The following is a 19,617-nucleotide window of genomic DNA, read 5'->3' as shown; positions in this document are numbered from 1 at the left end:
TTCATTCTTGCGGGTCCTTGCGGAATTTGTTTCTAATGCGATGGTGGTCAAGCAGGAGGAGAAACACTTTCAAAATGTGGGTGAGCATAGAAAATCTGGCTGTACAAGTTAAATTGTTATATCGGTCGTTTTGTTAAGCTTTGGGCATCTGCATAGACATGTTTCTTTTTCTTTAAAAACAACCGTAAACCAGCTTGTATCGGGGGTCCCGCCGATTTTTCATGCTTATTGCCGCTTACATACAGCTAATTTTTGATTTTTCGAATTGGTGATATGTTGTGGGGAACAAAGACCAAAGCGGCTTAATTTATTAAAACGGGAGAAAATAATCACCTCTTCACTGGGTGAAGAATTCAGCCGCTACTGGCGTGGATGTACAAGAATAAATCAATTCTATTTATCACTGCTTCATATGAAGTACGGTCCTATTAACTCCTCATGCTGTACAGCAGCGGGTCCCTAACCTTTATTTGCCGCCGCCAGACCGGTTTTATGTCAGACCACAGGCGAAGTTTTAAGGTATCGCGGATAAATACAACCACATAAAATGATCCCACCAAGACAAAAACTGTGGTATTTTGTAAAATATAATAATAAACATGAATATGCTAGCCTTAACTGTATGAAAAGCTTTATTAGAAGCGTCCTCCAGAAAATGTGCCAATATTGACAGTAACATCCTCCTCTCCTGCTGTAATGCTCTCTGGTCGCTATGGTAGCGTGTAAATATTTCTTTCAAAATAAGACACAACTACAACAAAGGGAAGACTCAGGAAAACTGAGTTAACGAGATAAAACCCTGAAAACCATAAATTTCTGCAGGAGCCTTAACTCAACGTGGCCCGGTGCAAAAGCGACTCCTGCGGACCGCTGCATGTACAGAAGCTATGATGTCAGGCAGGTGTTCTCTGGTGTTCTGCTGTGAAAACCTTTGGGCTTAGGGATTAACATGGTGCCATGGTGTGCTTCTTCCTCTTATTTGTGTGTGCTCAGGACAGTTTTCTGGAGAGGATGGGCCTGCAGGGGAAGTCACCCCTTACCCAGTGAGAGACATCAGATAACTTTAAAGAATATAGAAGCACGCGTGTGTGTTATCAAGGAAAGATAATTCTCAAAGAACACAAGTTAATAAATGTGCAGTTACTAAGAGTTGTTTGTGATGTTTTTTATTTGCCTGCTGTCATTTTTGATTTCCTCTGCCTTTAGGATTGCAAGTATCCAGGCTCAGGAGAGTCCCAGTGGGAAGCCCACTGCTAGCCATTTGGGTTCCTGGTTTGCCCTCATGGATGAGGTGATAGTAGACAGAAGCAGCCCAGCCACCTACGGCAAGGAGAACGAGGAAAGAGGCAGGGGATGATGAGCTGCTGGAAGACTCATCAGAGAGAGGACATGAGGCAAGCAAAGAGAGGCTGAGGAGAGGAGAGCAGGGAGGCGGACAGACTGTTTTCACTTTCTTGAAAGATTAGTTCCCAAATGAGTTATGTGACTGAGAAATTTATTTGTTTGAATATATTTGTTACATTGTTATATATGTTGCATTAGTTTAAAGGTTTTATGTTATTAATAAAGTGATTCAAACAAACAGTGATTGTCCACTGAACTCAATTTGATTTACAAGGCATTTGTAACCACGTGATGAATGATAACGCTAACTTTGAACAATATTACTTGGATATTTATTTGATAGCAATAAAGTAAATAACAATAACAATTAAACAAGAAGCGGTTCTCAACACACGGTATGTAAAAGATGGAAAAACAATGGTTTTCAGTTGTTCACACAGGATTAACCTGAGTGACCTGTTCCTGGACCGTTTCTTTAACAACTGTAATAGATTACAGAAGTCTCTGGCAGTGTTGCTGAATCTGCCCCGAGCAAGATCAGACGTGGATGAGCTGCTGCAATAAGAGACTCCGCGGGTTTGCTCTTTTCTGGTGGGCGAGTGGGAGAATCACACAGGGTGGTCTGCAAAGAGAGCTTCAGGGTGCTTCCTCCCACTGTCCACTGCATCCTCCATCCACAGTGGGTTTGCAGGGCTCTGCTCGTGGCTGCCACACCACTAAGATATTTTCAAGAAATATGCAAGCAGGAGATGGTGGGATGCTATATATTATTAGTATAATACTTGTACTCTGTAGCAGACAACAGTTTGATAAAGTGCTATGTAAAAACAAACAAAAGATTAGATTCTATACGTTTCAAAGATATTTAGTTTTATATATTTTATATATGATACAGTATACATGTGTGAAGGACTGACGATGTTGTGGCAAAAAAACTGATGCGTCTGCCAAAAACTTCAATTTCCAGTTTTTTGGCCCAAACTGATTGTCAGATTTAACCTGCTATGAATAACTTGTTGGTCTATAATACGTGAAACATGTGAAATGTGTCCCTCATTAGTGATATCAAGTCACTTTGGAGCCACCAGCCAAACATTCTAGCTAACAAGGTAGAAGCTGCAATCGGTTTTGGCAGTAACTTTTTATATATCAACTATGTCTATCCAGTTAAAAAAAAATCTTATTGACATTAGAAATTAATTTTTAAGAGTAATCTGGCCAAGAGGGACAGCAGACAGCGCAACAAATATATCAATTGTACCTACATTATAACCAGAGTTATAAAGATACTTGAACAACAGGTAATTATTGTATATATAAAGTTCCTTTATGAGCCAACTATGTTCATCGAAGTCTATTTACCAACATACATAAAAGATATTACACATATTACACTCTCCAGAAACGATTGGAAATCAGTTTTGCAGACGAACACTTTTTGTGGCATCATGTAATTAGCTTCCTAACGCAATTCCCTAAGTAAGTGCAGATTAAAGTGAGAATGATTTACCACAGATATGATTGTCTCTGATGACCTCAGGTACAAAACGTCACGGGCGACGACGATAAGGTTTTTCTAGCTCCTCGAGAACAAACTTGTCCAAACAACAGAGCTTATTATTTCTGGGGTCCCATTTAAAGTTTTTCGCTGTGAAGCGCTTCGCGATCGAAAAACACGCAAGAAGCGGAGGGCTTGGAGTTGAAGGCTAGAGGCTGTCCACAGCTTACATCTGTTATGTGGATACTGATTGTTTGTTCTAATAAAGTTTCTATGGAGAAAAGGGCTGTCGAAGCAGCTCAACTTCCTGATCAGTCACCCGTCCGCTTCTAAGGACACTACCTTGTGACGTAGGTAGGTAGTGTCCTGCGAGCATCCTTCCCTGAATTCGGACACAGCCCTTCAACTCCGCGCTTACCCTTGTGTTTTCCGGACGCTTGAGCTCCATCGGGGAGACAATCATATCCAGGTAAAATAATTTCCTTTAATCTACAGCATTTTAGATGAATTACGTAGCTAATTAGCGGATGCCAAAAAGTGTTCGCAAGCAAAACTGATTTCCATCGTTTCCGAGTGTAATATGTGAAATATCTTATGTATGTTGGTGACCGATTTGGTGAACATGGTTTTACAAAGGGTTTTATATACAATAATTACCTGTTGTTCAAAGTATCTTTATAACTCTGGTTATAATGCCAGGTAACAATTGATATATGTTATGCTGTCTGCTGTCCTCATATTGAATTATAACTTAAAAATTAATTTCTAATGTCAATACAAGATTTTTTTTTTTTAACTGGATAAATAAAGAGATATAGTAAAAGCTCACTGCTAAAACAGATTGCAGCTTCTACACTCTGTTACAGGAATGTTGCTGGTGGCTCAAGTGACTTGATATCACTAATAGAGGGACACATTTCACATGTTTCACGTATTATAGACCAACAAGTTATTCATAGCAGGTTAAATACGAGCAATCAGTTGAAACCCAAAAGCGGAATCAGTTTTTGGCAGGCAGTCATTTTCACGCCACAACATGGGTCCTTCTCAACATGGCTGTACTGTATCATGTAAAATATATAAACTAAATATCTTTGAAAGCATATAGAATCTAATCTGTTGTTTATGTGTTTTTACATAGCACTTTATCAAACTGTTGTCTGCTACAGAGTTACAAGTATTATACTAATAATATAGCATCCACCATCTCCTGCTTGCATATTTCTGAAACATCTAGTGGGTGTGGCAGCTAATGAGTGAGCCCTGCAAACCCTGTGGATGGAGGATGCAGTGGACAGTGAGGAAGGCATCCCTACATGGCTCTTTGCAGACCACCTGTCAGCGATTTACTCACTCGCCGACCAGAAAAGACAAACCGCAGAGAACTCAGTTGCAGCAGCTCATCCATGTCTGAGCTTGCTCCGGGCAGATTCAGCAGCACTGCAGAGCACTTCCTGTAATTCATTACAGTTGATAAAGAAACAGTCCAGGAACAGGTCACTCAGGTTAATCCTGTGTGAACAACTGAAAATATTGTCGGCTTCTGTCTATCTGACATATTCTTGTTTAATTGTTATTATTGTATTTATTGCTATCAAATAAATATCCAAGTACATATTGTTCAAGTTAGCTTATGGTCACATACAAATGCCTGTAAATCAAATTGAGTTCAGTGACACCACGTTTGTTTGAATCAATTCTATACACAATATAAAAACCTTTGAAACTAATGCAACACATATAACAATGTAACAAATATATTCAATAAATAAATTTCAATACATAACTCATTTTGAGACTAATCTTTCAAGAAGTGAAAACAGTCTGTCCGTCCTCTCCTGCCTCTCTCCCTCAGCCTCTTTTGCTGCCTCATGTCCTCTCTGATGAGGTCCTAGCAGCTCCATCAACCCCGCTCATTTCCTCTTTCTCCCCTGTCGTGGGTGGCTGAGTCAGCCACGTCATTGTTCGTTTTGGTGACCATCACTGCTAAGCTTGGCCCTGGAGTGTCCTCAGAGAGAGGAAGGTGGGACAGGAGGCTTAATGGAAGGCATCTGTCCTATCACACCTCATCCATGAGGGCAGAACCAGGGCCATAGCAGCAGTGACTTCCACTGACCCCTGGCCTGAGCCTGGATACTTGGCAATCCTAAAGGCAGAGGAAATCAAAAATGAGCAGCAGGCAAAATAAAAACACCACAACAACTCTTAAAATAATTGTAACATTTATTAACTTGTGTTCTTGAAATTATCTTCTTGATAACACACATAAGCGCTGTATTCTTTAAAAAGTTATCTGATGTCTTCTGGCCTTACAGGGGTGACTTTCCCCTGGGCCCATCTCAAGTGTCCTGATACACACAACAAATAGAGAAGAAGGACACTCCTTAAGCAATATGTTAATCCCTAAGCCAAAGGTTTTCTGACAAGAACACCAGGGAACACCAAATCTGGACATCACAATTCATACGGCAACAGCGGTCCGGTAATCGTTTGATGCCGGAGCCTGGAGGTTAAGGCTCGGTGAAATTTATAGTTTCAGGGTTTTATCGTTAACTGCAGTTTCCTGGAGTCACTTTCCTTGTGTAGTTATGTCTTATTTGAAGAAATATTTTGCGTTACCATAGCGACCAGAAGGCGTTAAGTGGCAGAGGATATTGCTATCAATATTGGCAAATTTTCTGGAGCGCTTCTAATAAAGTTACACAGTTACACAGGCACATTCATGTTTATTATTATATTTACAAAATACCACAGTTTTTGTCTTGGTGGGATCATTTTATGTGGTTATGTTTATCCAGCGATATGAGCCGCTCCGTGTCTGACATAAACCGGTCTGTAGGCTCAAAAGGTTGGGGACGCTGCTGTACAGCATGGGGTTAATAGGACGTGCTCATATGAATATGATGTGTACATTGATTTATTCTTGTACCTCCACGCGGCAATTCTTCACCCCAGTGAAGAGTACCTCCTCGTTTTAATAAATTAAGCCGTTTGGTCTTTGTTCCCTACAACATATCACCAATTTGATCAAAATTAAGCTGTATATGGCGACAATACATGAAAAATCGCGGGACGATGCAAGCTGGTTTCGGTTATTTTTAAAGAAAACATGTCTATGCAGATGCCCAAAAGCTTAACAAAAGCGACCGATATAACAATTTAACTTTTGTACAACAGATTTTCTTATCTTATTTGAAAGTGTTTTCCTCTCCTGCTTGACCACCATGGTTATCAGAAACCGATCTCCTGTATGACCCACAATGAATCCTGGGATATATGTAGGACATGAAGGATACATCAGACTCATCCTTAAATTCAGGGCAAAAGTAGAGACGCATTGTCGCCCACATTTTGAGTGCTCTGAATTGGGACAGCCTTGGATGTGGTCGCCCGTGGCGTCATTGCTCAAATATGGCATTTGGCGCATCCTTCCCCTGAATTCGGACACAGACTAACCCTCAAATTTGGCGAGAAAGTAGGACATTTTGTTAGCCATACATTTTGGGTGCTCTTTGAATTGGACAGTCCTCAGTCAGTGTAGCTGTGGCGTCATTGCATCAAATATGGCATTTCAGCATCCTTCCCTGAGATCGGACACAGCCCAAGTATGCATCCAAGCCGAGGAAAGCGAGTCCCCGGATGACGTTCTCGCTCCGTCCCGTTTTATCGAGCATGCATCGGTGTGGACTTGGTACAGCTAAATAGCTCCCAGAATGCATTTACGTCCCAAAACTCAACAGCGGACTCCGGCACATCGTTTTTCAACCGGCTCGCTGACGGTCTTCTCACTACTCAGGTTAAAAAGAAACCCCAGCAGCTGTCTATAGTGTAGTGTCCACTAGAATAGAAATAGCGTTCCTAACATCTCACCTGTAACTTGTAGTAAGGTATGTACATGTATGTGCATGTGCACGTATTTTTAGTAATAGAGGTTTTCACTACTAGGGGTTAAAAATGATATGTAGATCTTGCTTGATCACTTCTAAATGTTAATGTTTGGTTTATTTCAGTGTTTGTTTGTTCCTGGAAGTAAAGCTCGGTTTTGGCTGTGATTACAGGTGCAGCTTCATAACCATGTGCCTCACAGTTAAATTGGGAGGGACTGCGGTAAAAACTCCGGACCTGTGAGCATCATCCGCATCGCATGAGTGTTCCAGTGGCTTACATGCTCGCTGAGTCCATTGCTCGCGTTCTGCGAATGCAGTGCACGTGCGTTCGTCGAAATCAGTCGTACTTGCGAGGTGAGAAAGCGGCCATTCACCACCTGTGCGAGTTAGCTCTCAGACACGAGAGCGGCTAACCACACACAGAGACCCGGCTGGCGGTGGAATTGAACTTCAGGGACCTTCTTGCTGCAGTCAGCATAGCCTTAGTGATCACTTCCAGGCATCTACAGGGCACTGATCTGCGAAATACCGTCAATAAAATGTCAATACAAGAGGAATGCACATAGTGGAGATAAACAAAGGTTAGGTAAATTGGAGCTTATGTATTCAAACTAATGATGGGAAGATAGCAATCTGTAAATTGGTACTAACAAATGAAACAAAATTGGGAAGACAACCAAGCTGAGCCGAATAGAATGGCTGAAAAGCAGATAATTCACACAAAACTTATTATTAAATAAAATAGAGAAATGCATAAGGTATATTAAGGCTGTGTGTCATTGTTCAGCCAGGGGAAAGAGTGTGGAAAAGCAAATGTCTCAGCTTGGGAAGGAATTAAGCGGAAACTGCAGTCACATCGGCCTGATGGATACATAATGAAATATAAAATAATAAACTGTATATTCTATATTAGCAGTAAAGTGAGTGTATTGTAATATACTATTGCTGTTATAAAAAGGAAAAACAAACAATAATAACGTGGCAGTGACATAATATTAATGAGAAGAAGGGCCTCAGTCCAGTTGATGTGAGGGTGGATAATTGGTAAAAGTAAGTCTGAGTTCAAGCTTAGGTTTGCTCCGACTCAGTATAATAATAACATGAGATGAAGAAAATAAGGGAAAATACCTAAACTAATCAGGGTATGAGACACTTGACCTGGTTGTAAACCCTGTCATCCTAGATAGAGACTTTGTTGAGATGAAGAGCAAACCTATACTAACAACTAATAAGCCAGACCCTGCTTATGCAGCAGCTAAAAGCTACAGGTTTGAGAAGCTGAATAAAATGAATTAAATATGTGGACACTACCAGCTGATGAGCAAGTTACATTTATTTGTTTTCTAGAGCAGAGCTGCATATTAAAGGTCACTGCAGCTGTTTGTAGCGACTCAGTCCTCACGCTATAGCTGTTTCTGGCAGCTTGGCGTTCTCTGTCATAGTAATGTCTGGCTCATGTGTGCGTATATGACCTTGATGCCATCCCTACTTTCACGGCAGTTTGTTTTGTTTTGTTTGTTTGTAGTTGGTTTGAAAACACAATTTGTGATCATACTTGTGGATCACAGTGACACATAATGATTAGGCATATGTTGTAATGCCTAGTTTTGGAGACTGTGAGCTATGAGCTGTAATAGCTTAATGCAAAGGTTTTCCTAGCTTTAAAGAGGTTTGGAAATATGTAAGATGTGTGAGTTCTTTGAGGATTTGCCTACAAAATGCCTAGGTCAAAATGTAGTGTTGCATCTGCAAAGAAAGAAAGCAGAAGAAGCATTCAGTAGCTTGAAACTGGCATTGCAGACAAATACAGTTTTGGCTTTGCACTGAGTTCTGATCAAACCCTCTACTTGCATGTAGATGGAGGTGCAGGTATATGTAAGAGGCTGTTCCTAACACGGCACTGCTAAACAACCCACTTGCCACATTTTTATTCGATGTGAAATTAGACTCTGTTGCATCGGGTCTGCCTGGTAAGTGCAGGCTTGTGCAGCATGAGAGCAGTTAAAGTCCATGATATTGTTTTAGGACGTGGTGACTAAAAGTCCCACATGCTGTGACATCCATCTTACTGCAAACAGAGTATCATACACTACATATGACAACTTTCCTATGGGAATTTTACTCTCACAGTCACACATCAAATTCGGCGAAGTGTGGACAGCTATTCTAACCCACTTCACCCCTCTGGAAGATGGCGGCGCACGTTGCTGCATAAGCTAGATGAAGAAACCAAACCCACGAGTTGTTTACAGTTACCACTTTGCAAAAATCTGGCAAAATAGGCATAGTTACCTCCACAGGACATCAGTACAACACAGGAAATCTTCTAAAAACACTTTTAGAAGTAATAACTCTACCAAGACAATAGCAATATGTAAATGTACAGCACACCAAAACGCTCAAGAAAACATAACAAAAGGCAATAACTTATAGATCAAGCACAAAAATCAGCGGCACAACAAACTGTAGACACACTAATGTCAACATCACCCTCACAAATACCATATGATGTTTCAAGGATGAACAAAAGCAGCTCCACAAAGCTGAGCAAGGAAATAGCTGAAATGCCAAAAAAACACAATGCCGAGATCTCAGACCAAGAGTCATTTCCCACACCACCTCTCACCTTTCCACACAATCCCATGGATTTATTGAACTAAATGAATCCAAGGCTCAAAAATCACGCTCTAGTGATCATAGGCGTATTCCTCAAAATAGCCAAGAAATCTACCCAGTAAAAGCAGCAGATGCCATTTCAGTAGCAAGATACTTATATAACCATTTGTTCAACATATGGCATCCCCACTCTGATAAGATCAGATAATGGGACACACTTTGTCAATGAGGTAATCAGCAAGTCTCACAGGCCCTTTAGGGGTTCAGCATCAAAAATCACTGGCGCTTATCACCCGCCAAAGTGCAGGATTAGTGGAAAGAACTAGCAGCTGTCAAAACAGAGACTTAGAAAATGTATGGAAGAAACAGGAGACCATGACACACAGGTATAGGCCTGGTAAAAATGTGGACTAACACAGAGTTCTCAGAGCTCACACCCTTTTGAAATCATTCGCAGCAGACCATTTCCTGCCAATCACAAGTGAACAACTAGATAAAATCAATCAGAGACCACACCCCAGCAGAATGGATATCGAAGCTACTAGAAAACAAAGATATTGGTTTTGAACAATAAACTTTATATGAATCTTCTCCAGTATCTTGCAGTTGAAGCCAGATGATTGGGTCCTGATTCGAGTTCTCAGAGAAAGGTGGAGCTAAGCCGCTGGAAGGTCCCTACCAAGTGCTTATCACACACCAACATATGAATGGAGACCATCTTGGATTCACCAAAGCCACTGCAAGAAGTGAGTGACAGCCCAGACTCAGACTCAGCACACATTGGCCATCTACCTGGTGAAGAGGGCTGATTGGGTATATCCACCCTCTACTTCGCCAGTAATCTACTCACCCAAGGATCTAGGTGTGTTTGTGTCATGGGAACACTGCAAATCTAGCTGTCCTCCTGCTCCTAGCAGGACTCTCTCGCTTTCGGGGACCATTAAAGAATAAAACACCAATGCAAGCGTGCCGCCAACACCGGGCGTTAACCATCAACATCATCAGAAGACAAGCTCATCTACCATCTACTGTTAACTACATTATCTCAGGGACCACTAACACGAGATAATCACCATTGAAGGCAGCTGGACTTGACAATAGGATATGCTGACCAACTTTTCTGGATCCAGCTAGCGTGACAAGCAGGAACACATCCATTCACTTCCCAGTGTTCTTGGACCCAAACTGAGGAAGAACCACTCCATGTGCCAGCAAAACCGCGGTAACAGGCCGCTGAAACACCACTAATTGTAATCGGACCGCTGGAAGTGGAGAAGAGTGCCCCGTGGTGCCGACGGCCCTCAAATGGCACTTACAGGTCAAGGGAGATGACCTGGCTATGTGGACAAAGTGCTGTTCATACCCCAGGCTTCATATCAGACCACACCTTCAGGATGACGCTGTAAACACCACCCCAACCCTGCAGCCGGAAAAAGGAAGATCAACATCTCCAGGTATCCATACACGACCCGTGTCAAAGCAGTGATGTGCCGAAGAATTCAAACTATGGACCACTGGACGGAAGATTCTCCACTCACTATTTCCGTGGTTTGGAACTGGAAAAACTACATATTAAGTTGAAACATTGGATTACCGGCTTTGGACTCTTTCTGAGCATCATGTAAAATCAACAGCGAACAAAACAAGGAAATCGGCGCTCGCATTGCAGTAATGCAACACAGGTAACGTGGATCGATTCGCCCGAGAAAGGAGGGACTATGTGGCCACTGCGGCAACACCTGCTGTACCTACATCCCACGGACAATGGCCATTTCCTCAAAACGCGGTGCTCTGAATGCCTTAAGGCAACTGAGAGGAAGCCAAGAGTCAGGACTATGTGAAAAACACCGCAGTTGGTTCACCTGGCTTTTCAGCGACTCCATGGCTACAAGTACTGAAGAGACTACTCATTGGGTTGGAGTGTTTCTTTAATTTATTCTAGCTATTTTATACATATGTTATCCAATAATCTAAAAGCCATAATCAAGCGAATGATTAACACCTCACTTGCAGCATCGTCAGTATTCCTTGTTAGAACCCTAATGATGAGAGTGAAGACGAAAATGATGAAAATGCCACTGTTGAAATTATAACGTGAATATAACCATGTTTTGGTTAAAATCACATACACAATGGCGAGCTATTTGAAAATACGAACAGCAGAAAGTAGACTTTGATGTTTAAGCATGTTTTATGAAGAAATTAAATCAGCAAAAACAGGAAGGGTATTGAGATTTTTACGTTACTTACTTTGATAACCTTATTTTGCTTAAGTATAATTTCTTATGAAAACGCCGATGAGCACCACAACCACAGATTAAGGAACAGAAGCATCGTGAGGAAGTTACAAAGTCACACGCTCGGAAAAGGACAGTTCAACCACGAAGCTGATATGACAAAAGATACTGGTTCTTTTGTCTTATGGATATGACCACTCGTAAATAACCATATCTCTAGAGATGTTTTCTATTCGTATGCTCCACCTAGAGATGCTCGTAATCATTCTCTGCTATAAAAATAAAACGGACTGAGACTCTGCGACTTGCCTGTATCTGCCACGCAGTAAGCCTCGCCCATGTACATGCCATAACTTGAGTTTGTGTTTTCTGCTTCTCTAGGGTTTTCCTTTGACATAAAATAATATTGTGTCTGATGTTGTAGGCTAAGGTTTAGTGGTATTTAAAATGTGTTGAAACGGAACTCAAACTATTGACCACAGGTAAAGAGGAAATGAAATGAGTTATAATGAAACGTTTATTTCATGAGCTGATCAGTGCTGATGACAATCAATAATCAATACGAAACAAGGTTTCATTGTAAATATTTCAGTCAAAGAAAAACAAATAGGCAGCTAATAAATACTGTTTATTGATGAGTAAACACATGATTGGCTGAAGAGAGATTAAGGCACATCAAACTGTGAGGTCCCTTCCTGTTTCACACACGCACAGCAGAGGGCGGGGCCACGAAGCAAAGGCCTGACTGGCTGATGATCACAGATCAGAATATCGATCAGTCGATTGATATCACACAGAATTTCTGATCAATGCTGTGAGCATGCTCAATCTGGCAGAACGTCTAATCAATATTCTGATCAGTTATCTGCGTGTGTGTCGCCTCTTGGTCCAACCCTCTGAGTGCTGTGATTCTGTCCAATCAGGAGGCAGCGGACCGATCACCTGACCAGAGGGGGGCGGAGTCAGAACCTTGCATCAGCTCTTGGCTTGTTTCCTCTTCTGAATGAGCTCGGCGAGGATCTTATACCGGATCATGCACTCCTCCTGTAATCGATACACACGATCCGTCAGTTATTGATCACTTCTCGATCGCCTGTTGAAAGTTCACCTGCCCCCGCCTCACCTTGCTCTTTCCCGGGACCACCTTGGCGATGCGGTCCCAGCGCTCAGGCGTCCCGCGAGGGAACTGCTGCAGAGCAAGTTCCAGCAGTTTCTGCTGGTTCTGAGTCCACACAGCGGGCTCTGGCTGAGGCTCCGCCTCCTCTTTGTCCACCGCCGCCGGGTCAAAAGCTCTCTGCCGACGACCTCTGACCTTCACCCCCGTCCGAACACTTCCTGTTCCTCCTGCGAACCGTCGGTGCCTCCACCTCCTCCTCCTGTTCCTCCTCACAAGCCTCACCCACCCTCTGAGTCATCACGCTGTAAGTCCCACGTGCTTGAAAGCCTCCCAGGAGAGGGGAGGCGCCTGGCTCAACAGCTTCACCAGACCCCCACGACATGAGAGAATGCAGATCACGGCTGATGTAACGGACAGAGACCCGACGGTAGGGCAAGAGTAGAACATGACAGTCCTATAAAAGAACTTGGACACATATGTAAACGACTGACATTATTACTGGTGTCAAAATGTAACAACATATTTTTACAGCGTCTTATTTGGTCATCTACAAACTTTGTTCACGGTCATCAGTTATCAAAGCTACGCCACAGGAACGCGTCTTGGAAATGAGAAGTTTATCGACGTTGAACTGTGGCGACATTTTTGTCCAGGACGTAAGCTAGAGGTGGGCGGAGTTACCTGAGGTGTGGCTCACGCTGTCTTTCATCTGTTTGACTTTAGTCGTCACCTGTAGAAGAAACAGACTCTGTTACAGGAAGCAGAGGAGGTCCAGGAGAGCATGCTCCTGTTAAATGATGCCTCTCTGTATTTAATCATTAGTGATTACTGTCGCCAAAATGTTTGCTCATAGGGGGTCATATGATTGTTGGGCTTTTCTCTGTATGTATTATTGTAAGGTCACCCTTACAATATAAAGCACCCTGAGACGACTGTTGTTGTGATTTATGTGTAAATAAAGAGCTGAATTAAGGCAAGACAGTTGGAGAGAAGTGATGATGGGAGAGCCTTCACAGGAGAGTGCCAGTGAATGAAGCACACCCCGCCGGCTTGTGGTCAGTCAGCTCATGACGTCACTACCAGGCCCGAGGAGTTCCACTGGAATTTTACCATCAACCTGCTGAGGAGACTCAGCTCGTCCTCGGTCCAATCGGCAGCCTGAGGACAGACAGACAAAGAGCGTTCACAGAGGCTGGATCGTGTTTAACAGAACCAGAACAAGTTCTTGCGCCTGATGTGACAATCATCTGAGATCGTAACCTTTTCTTGGGGGCTCCTGCGATCACACACATTGATCGTCCATCTGTCTCATTGATGTCTCGATGGGCGTGGTAGGGTCATAGCTCTGGGTGTGGTTCAGGTTCTCCGCCGATGGCTCGTAAACGGGAAACTCCACCTTTGGCTTCTTCACCTTCGGCCGCTTCTCTCCTAGGAGGACGGGTTAGCGATTACTGATTGATTACTGATCACTCTGAAGGCAAACTGGCAGCTTGAAAGCTGATTATTGATCAGGTGTTCTTACGTGGAGCCACTTCCTGCTCGGTTTCAGCTTCTCTCTGCTCCTGCTTCATCTGCTGATAGTCCTCATAGTACTGCTTCACCTCCTGCAACAGAGAGACTGGATCAGAACCAGGAGCACCAGAGCCGGGACCAGAAGGGATTTCCACTGCTACGTCATCAGGCTGTGGGACAGGAAGCTTTCATGTTTCCATGGATACAGCTCTAATTTGCAGCCGTCACCTTTTCCCGCTCTGTGCCACAGATCACCACATTAACCAGCTCAAAGCGTACCGGTACCGGGGGGGGCGGTGTTCCCGTTATATCGGTTGTAACAGGAGGTCGGCTGTGTAAGTCTCGGCGTGTTTGGCATCCACAGGAACCTCTGAATCTCAGCTACAAGCTCGTATAAACTGTTTCTACGAACACCAACAACGAAAACAACAAACAGTTAACGGTCCCGTCATTTCATGAAATGTCCATAAACAAACAGAACAGAGCCTGGAATTGCTTTCGGGCTAACGGCCGAATTACGACCTCTGAAACAGAGATTTCCCACAGATTCATAAACTACAAGATTAAATCATGCTCCAGCAAAATTCACCAGACAGCAGCAGAAACTTGAACCCAGCTCGATAATAACGTAAAATCAGACTTACCCGTTGCTCTCACAGCATAAACATCCATTTGAGACTACAGCTTGTTTCCTTAATAACTCAATTTCCCACAATGCCTCAGAGCCGTTTCCCATTAAAAAAAAAAAAAATCACTGTTTTCTGCCCAGTTACAGATATTTGATTGGATGAGGACGAGCGTCTTAAATTTAGTGCCACTTGTACTTTTCGTGTTGCAACTTCTGATTGATGGAACTGACGTAAACATGGCGATGTTACCGTGATTCTATTGGCTCAAACGATTAAAAAGAGGTGTTGATCATGCAAATCGGCCAAGTTACAGCCACTCAGACTTTAAAGGGAAAAGGTGTACACGAGAGTGGAGACGACTCTTGAGAAATACTCAAAAAACCAAACATTTCTTCAATCATTTCTGCTTTCATGCCTAAATGTAACCGACAGATGGTGCCAAACACCTGGTTATCATTTAACAGTAATCTCTCACTCTTTCACAGCAGAAATCTTTGCACAGATGATGAATATATTTATTGTTGACTGAAGCATATTTTCAAAGAGGCTCTACGCAAAAAAATGCAAAAATCAATAGGCACCCTACTTTCCTGTGTCCCAGCCTCTTTTACACAGTAACATCTGCTGTGATATTTACAGCTTTGTTCACACAGTTTGTAACTGCAGAGAAACACTCCATTGATTTCAGCAGGAAGCCCAGGAGGACCCTCAGGGCTCAGCTGGTTCTGTGCTGACGGTCGTCATCTCTGACGGGGTTTCATCGACCAATCATATCACTGGAAAAAAGTGTCACCATTCCTGGAAGATCCCACTGTGGGTAGAGCAGGAGGTCAGAAGCATCCAAGCACGATCTGCTTACAGTTTTGTAATTGTTCTGAATTCCTAAACACTGCGTGACCTGGGGTCGAATCACTCCTAGAATCCAGAGCATTGAACTTTAAAGATCACAAATGTGACCCTGATCGGTGTGTGCATCTCTGCATCAAATGGTTCAAACAAATGAGCTTTGACCTCAAAGCGTGAACTTTTCCTCCTCGACGCTGCTCAGTCTGCAGTCGCTCTAATTACATCTAGGTTTGTGATTGGCCCAATGCTGCCAGACCCGCCCCCCTCACGTCCTGATAGGCAGAGGCACTGTGGTTATGGCTTACCGAGGAGGCCCGCCCACTCTTACCTGCACGGCCTGGGGCAGGTTCTTAATGGACAGGTAGATCCAGATGCTGAGCTTCAGAGGGAGGATGTCCTGCCATTGAGGTCTGTCCTGGTCTCTGAAACACACACACAGACATCAGACACACACACACATACAAACAAAGGAACTCCACAGGTGATGATGTCACACCGTACCTGTCAGCCCGCTCCTGACTGACACACCTGAGCTCCTCTGCAGGTTTGGGTTGGGTTTCTTCTTCTCCTTCTTTACTGCTTATAACCTTTCGTCCTGCAGACGAACTTAAGCCCTCATTGGCTATTTCTATCACACTCCTTTCCTGAGTTGAAACGGGCAGATATGCCTAAACTTCACTCTGGTGGCCAACTCACCAGCTGTTTCTCCAGGTAGATGGACCAAATGACGGCGTAGTGCCCCACGGTGAGGATGAGGAAAAGGAGGAAGCCCAGCTCGATGTTGCTCATCTTCCTCACCCGTCTGTAGTAAAACACCGGCTGCCTCCAGTCAGGGAGCCCGTTCAGCAGGATGTCATCATACCTGAGGAGACACACACCTGTCAGAACGCCAAGCTCTTATTGGCTCTCACTGACTGACGTAAACAGATGTAAACACTCACTTGCGCCGCCTCTCCTCATCCTTCAGGACTTCATAGATGGCCACCAGCTGCAAACACACACACGCTAACAGTCATCAGGTCTCAGAGGTGTGTTATTTGTGCTGTTGTTGTGTTTAAGGTCGTTGTTATTTGTTTAAGGTCATTGTTTGTTTAAGGTTGTTGTTGTTTGTAGTTGTTCCCACCTGTCTGAACTGCATCTCTGCGTTTTCGTCCTTGTTCTTGTCAGGGTGCAGAATCAGGGACAGACGGCGGTACGCCTTCTTTATCTCTGCTGCCGACGCCTCCTGAAGGGAGACAGAGGTCAGAGGTCAGCGTTGGACACCTGAGACCAGGTGATGTTTCCTCTGACAGCAGTGAGATGGTGTAGAACACGACGCTGATCTGCTGCTGAGTCTCTGGATACACAGCGGCGGATAATGGAGACGGCGGATAACCACCGTGGCCACAGACGTCATCTCTGATGGCGTTTGAGATAACTCAGAGAAAACCTGGACATGATGAACTTCCTGTGACTCGTCTTTATTTGAACATTTACTTTCTCACTGCTAATTCCGTCTTGTCAAGTGACGTGTAACAACCACCTCCCGCCAAGGTTCCTGTGATGTCACAGGTGTCATGTGCGTCAGTCTGACGGTCTGTAGAGGAAGTGGTCAGGAACGCGTTGAGCACCTGCATTAGAATCAGTCAAAGCTAGATAAAGGCACCCGCTGACCAATCAGAGACGGCCTCTTCAGCCCATTTATTAAAAGAAGAAGAAGAAGGAGGAGAAGAGTCATTGTGGTTTTTTTCATCGGCCTGAAAAACACCAACTTCCTCTGAGCAGCTCAACGCTGTTGGACTCTGATGTCAGAGTCCGACCGCCGTCTGCATCACAGAGCAACCTGCTGTTGTGTGAACTGCACATGCTCAGAAACGGCATTAGAATTATTAAGCGGCAATAACGGATCAGCCCAACAGCGCTCTGCTCGGTTTGGAAGACGCGGGCAACATCTGATGCAGTTGTTCTCTAACGGATCTATCAGCTGTGATCGTCGCAATAATCTTTCACTATGACAACAGTTAACCAGACCCGGCTCGGCACGGACCTGCTCCACGTTCAGGAACTGGTAGAAGGTCTGCGGGATCTCCTCCACCAGGTCCAGCAGCTCCAGGTCCTCGTCCCAGGCGCTCAGAGGGGGGACCGCGGAGACCAGCAGGGCCAGGCAGACCAGCAGGAGCCCCATCCCCGAGGACCCGCTCCTGGATCCGGCTACAGAGACCACAGAGATCCGGGGACCCGCTCCTGGGCCCGGCTAGAGAGACCACAGAGACCCGGGGACACGCTCCTGGACCCGGCTACAGAGACCACAGAGACCCGGGGACCCGATCGCTTCGACAGCCACCTCACACGCTCCGGAACATCCGGCTTTTCTTCGTCTGTGGTGTTCCTGGCTGCAAGGAGCAGCGCCCCCGCGCGGGCCCGCCGCAGCTCCGCGCGCCTCTTCATCACGGGATTATGCTCCGCCCTGATGGAGTACTGACGTCTTTTCATTTTACCCTGTTGGAGCTTCCTCCAAACACATGAAACGTCGGGCTGTGTCCCAATTCAGGAGTATGCACGCAGCAGTACGCACACTGCGTACTACTTGCGGTACGTACTACAAGTACAGGGAGCGCAGGTGAGAAACGTAGTAGGACGGTCTAGCCTTCGTCGCGCTGTTCAGGTTGCTAACCGTGATACTAACTCGCAAAATGTTTCATACAGCTTTGTGAGCAGAAATGAGGAGAAAAATGTGCGACATCGCTGATTAGTTGAGACCACAGGACTGTAAAACATGATAGTTGGGCTTCATTTCTGTACTGAACAGTCATTTTCAAGATTAGTTAGTAAATGATGGTGAAACATTGTTGTTCATGGGACTAAAATCATCTCACACATGGTAATATTCATTAATATATTATGGACAATATTATAAAACATTGTCAGACTATATATACATATATATATATATATATGGAAAGCTTGAACTCAGGTCAAAGATACAAGTTGCAGTTAATTTATATTTCCTATCACCTTAAATCTTCACTCAAAGACACTCAAGTATCTCTGACAGTGTATATACAGATGTCCCAATATATATAGAGACAAACATTGTTCTTTCAATATGCTGGCATTATAAATTTGGCTCAATGCTTATATAAGCAGTGCAAAAGAAAATGTCGAGCTGTGATAACTGTTTCCTGATAGAATGAAGAAGATCAGACTGATATATGAGAAATATTCCTTTTATTGGGTGAGAAAATCAGACCATCGCAACTGCTTTAAGTCATACCAGAATAGATATCCAGGAGCCACTTAAACAGGCTGACTGCTAAATGGGTCAAACTGGGCAGAAAGTATGCAAACACCATAACATCCTTATAGAATATGATAACAACACTATAGATCAGCTTAGCTCAGAATATATAAAGCATAGTCCCAATGTAACATAAATACATGTTCATATTCCACAATCAGAGAAAGAAACAGAGAGAGTGCAGGACAGACAGACAGGTGACAGTCTCAGGTGTACACACTGCCTACAAAACAACACAAGAGAAGGAGGATTTAGTGTTGTGTTTGTCACAGTGCTAAACAAGAAGAGTTCCGAATGGTCCAGTGGACACATGTGAAAACTCCTGTGATTAAACATCTTTCTTTCAGCTTAACGGTAACCCGTCAGCTCCTGACTCAGAAGCACCGTTAAAATCATACAGCTCGACACCCACCGAACAGAAGCGCAGCAATATAACACTTACTTCTTGCATTAACAGTGCAGTGAATCACCAACATGCGAATCATGATGAGGACTATGACGGCAACATCACTGGCTCAGCTGTTTGTGGATATATGACTGACTTTAATTATCATAAAATCATCACATTCTCATAGAATTAAGGTGACCATATATATATATTTAAGCGTGGGGCTTTAAAACCAAGTTGCGCTGAAATCGAACATCACTAATGTC

At 43.7% G+C, this 19,617-nt stretch overlaps 1 protein-coding gene across 1 annotated transcript; it reads right to left on the bottom strand.

Moving 5' to 3' along the window:
• Nucleotides 1-12,189: 12,189 nt before the first annotated feature.
• Nucleotides 12,190-18,049, bottom strand: dnajc1 (DnaJ (Hsp40) homolog, subfamily C, member 1). Its single transcript, XM_039601719.1, is given in 13 exon segments — nucleotides 12,190-12,626; nucleotides 12,706-12,986; nucleotides 13,381-13,447; nucleotides 13,780-13,857; nucleotides 13,988-14,127; nucleotides 14,222-14,303; nucleotides 16,015-16,108; nucleotides 16,188-16,242; nucleotides 16,245-16,281; nucleotides 16,383-16,548; nucleotides 16,628-16,674; nucleotides 16,810-16,911; nucleotides 17,713-18,049. Coding segments are annotated over 13 exon segments (1,356 nt in total). The 5' UTR covers nucleotides 17,851-18,049; the 3' UTR covers nucleotides 12,190-12,557.
• Nucleotides 18,050-19,617: the final 1,568 nt, after the last annotated feature.

This window comes from Oreochromis aureus, linkage group 18, assembly GCF_013358895.1.
Source record: "Oreochromis aureus strain Israel breed Guangdong linkage group 18, ZZ_aureus, whole genome shotgun sequence".
NCBI lineage: Eukaryota > Metazoa > Chordata > Actinopteri > Cichliformes > Cichlidae > Oreochromis > Oreochromis aureus.
The sequence above is the reverse complement of the archived record's forward strand: the minus strand, read 5'-3'. Positions and strand labels throughout refer to the sequence as shown.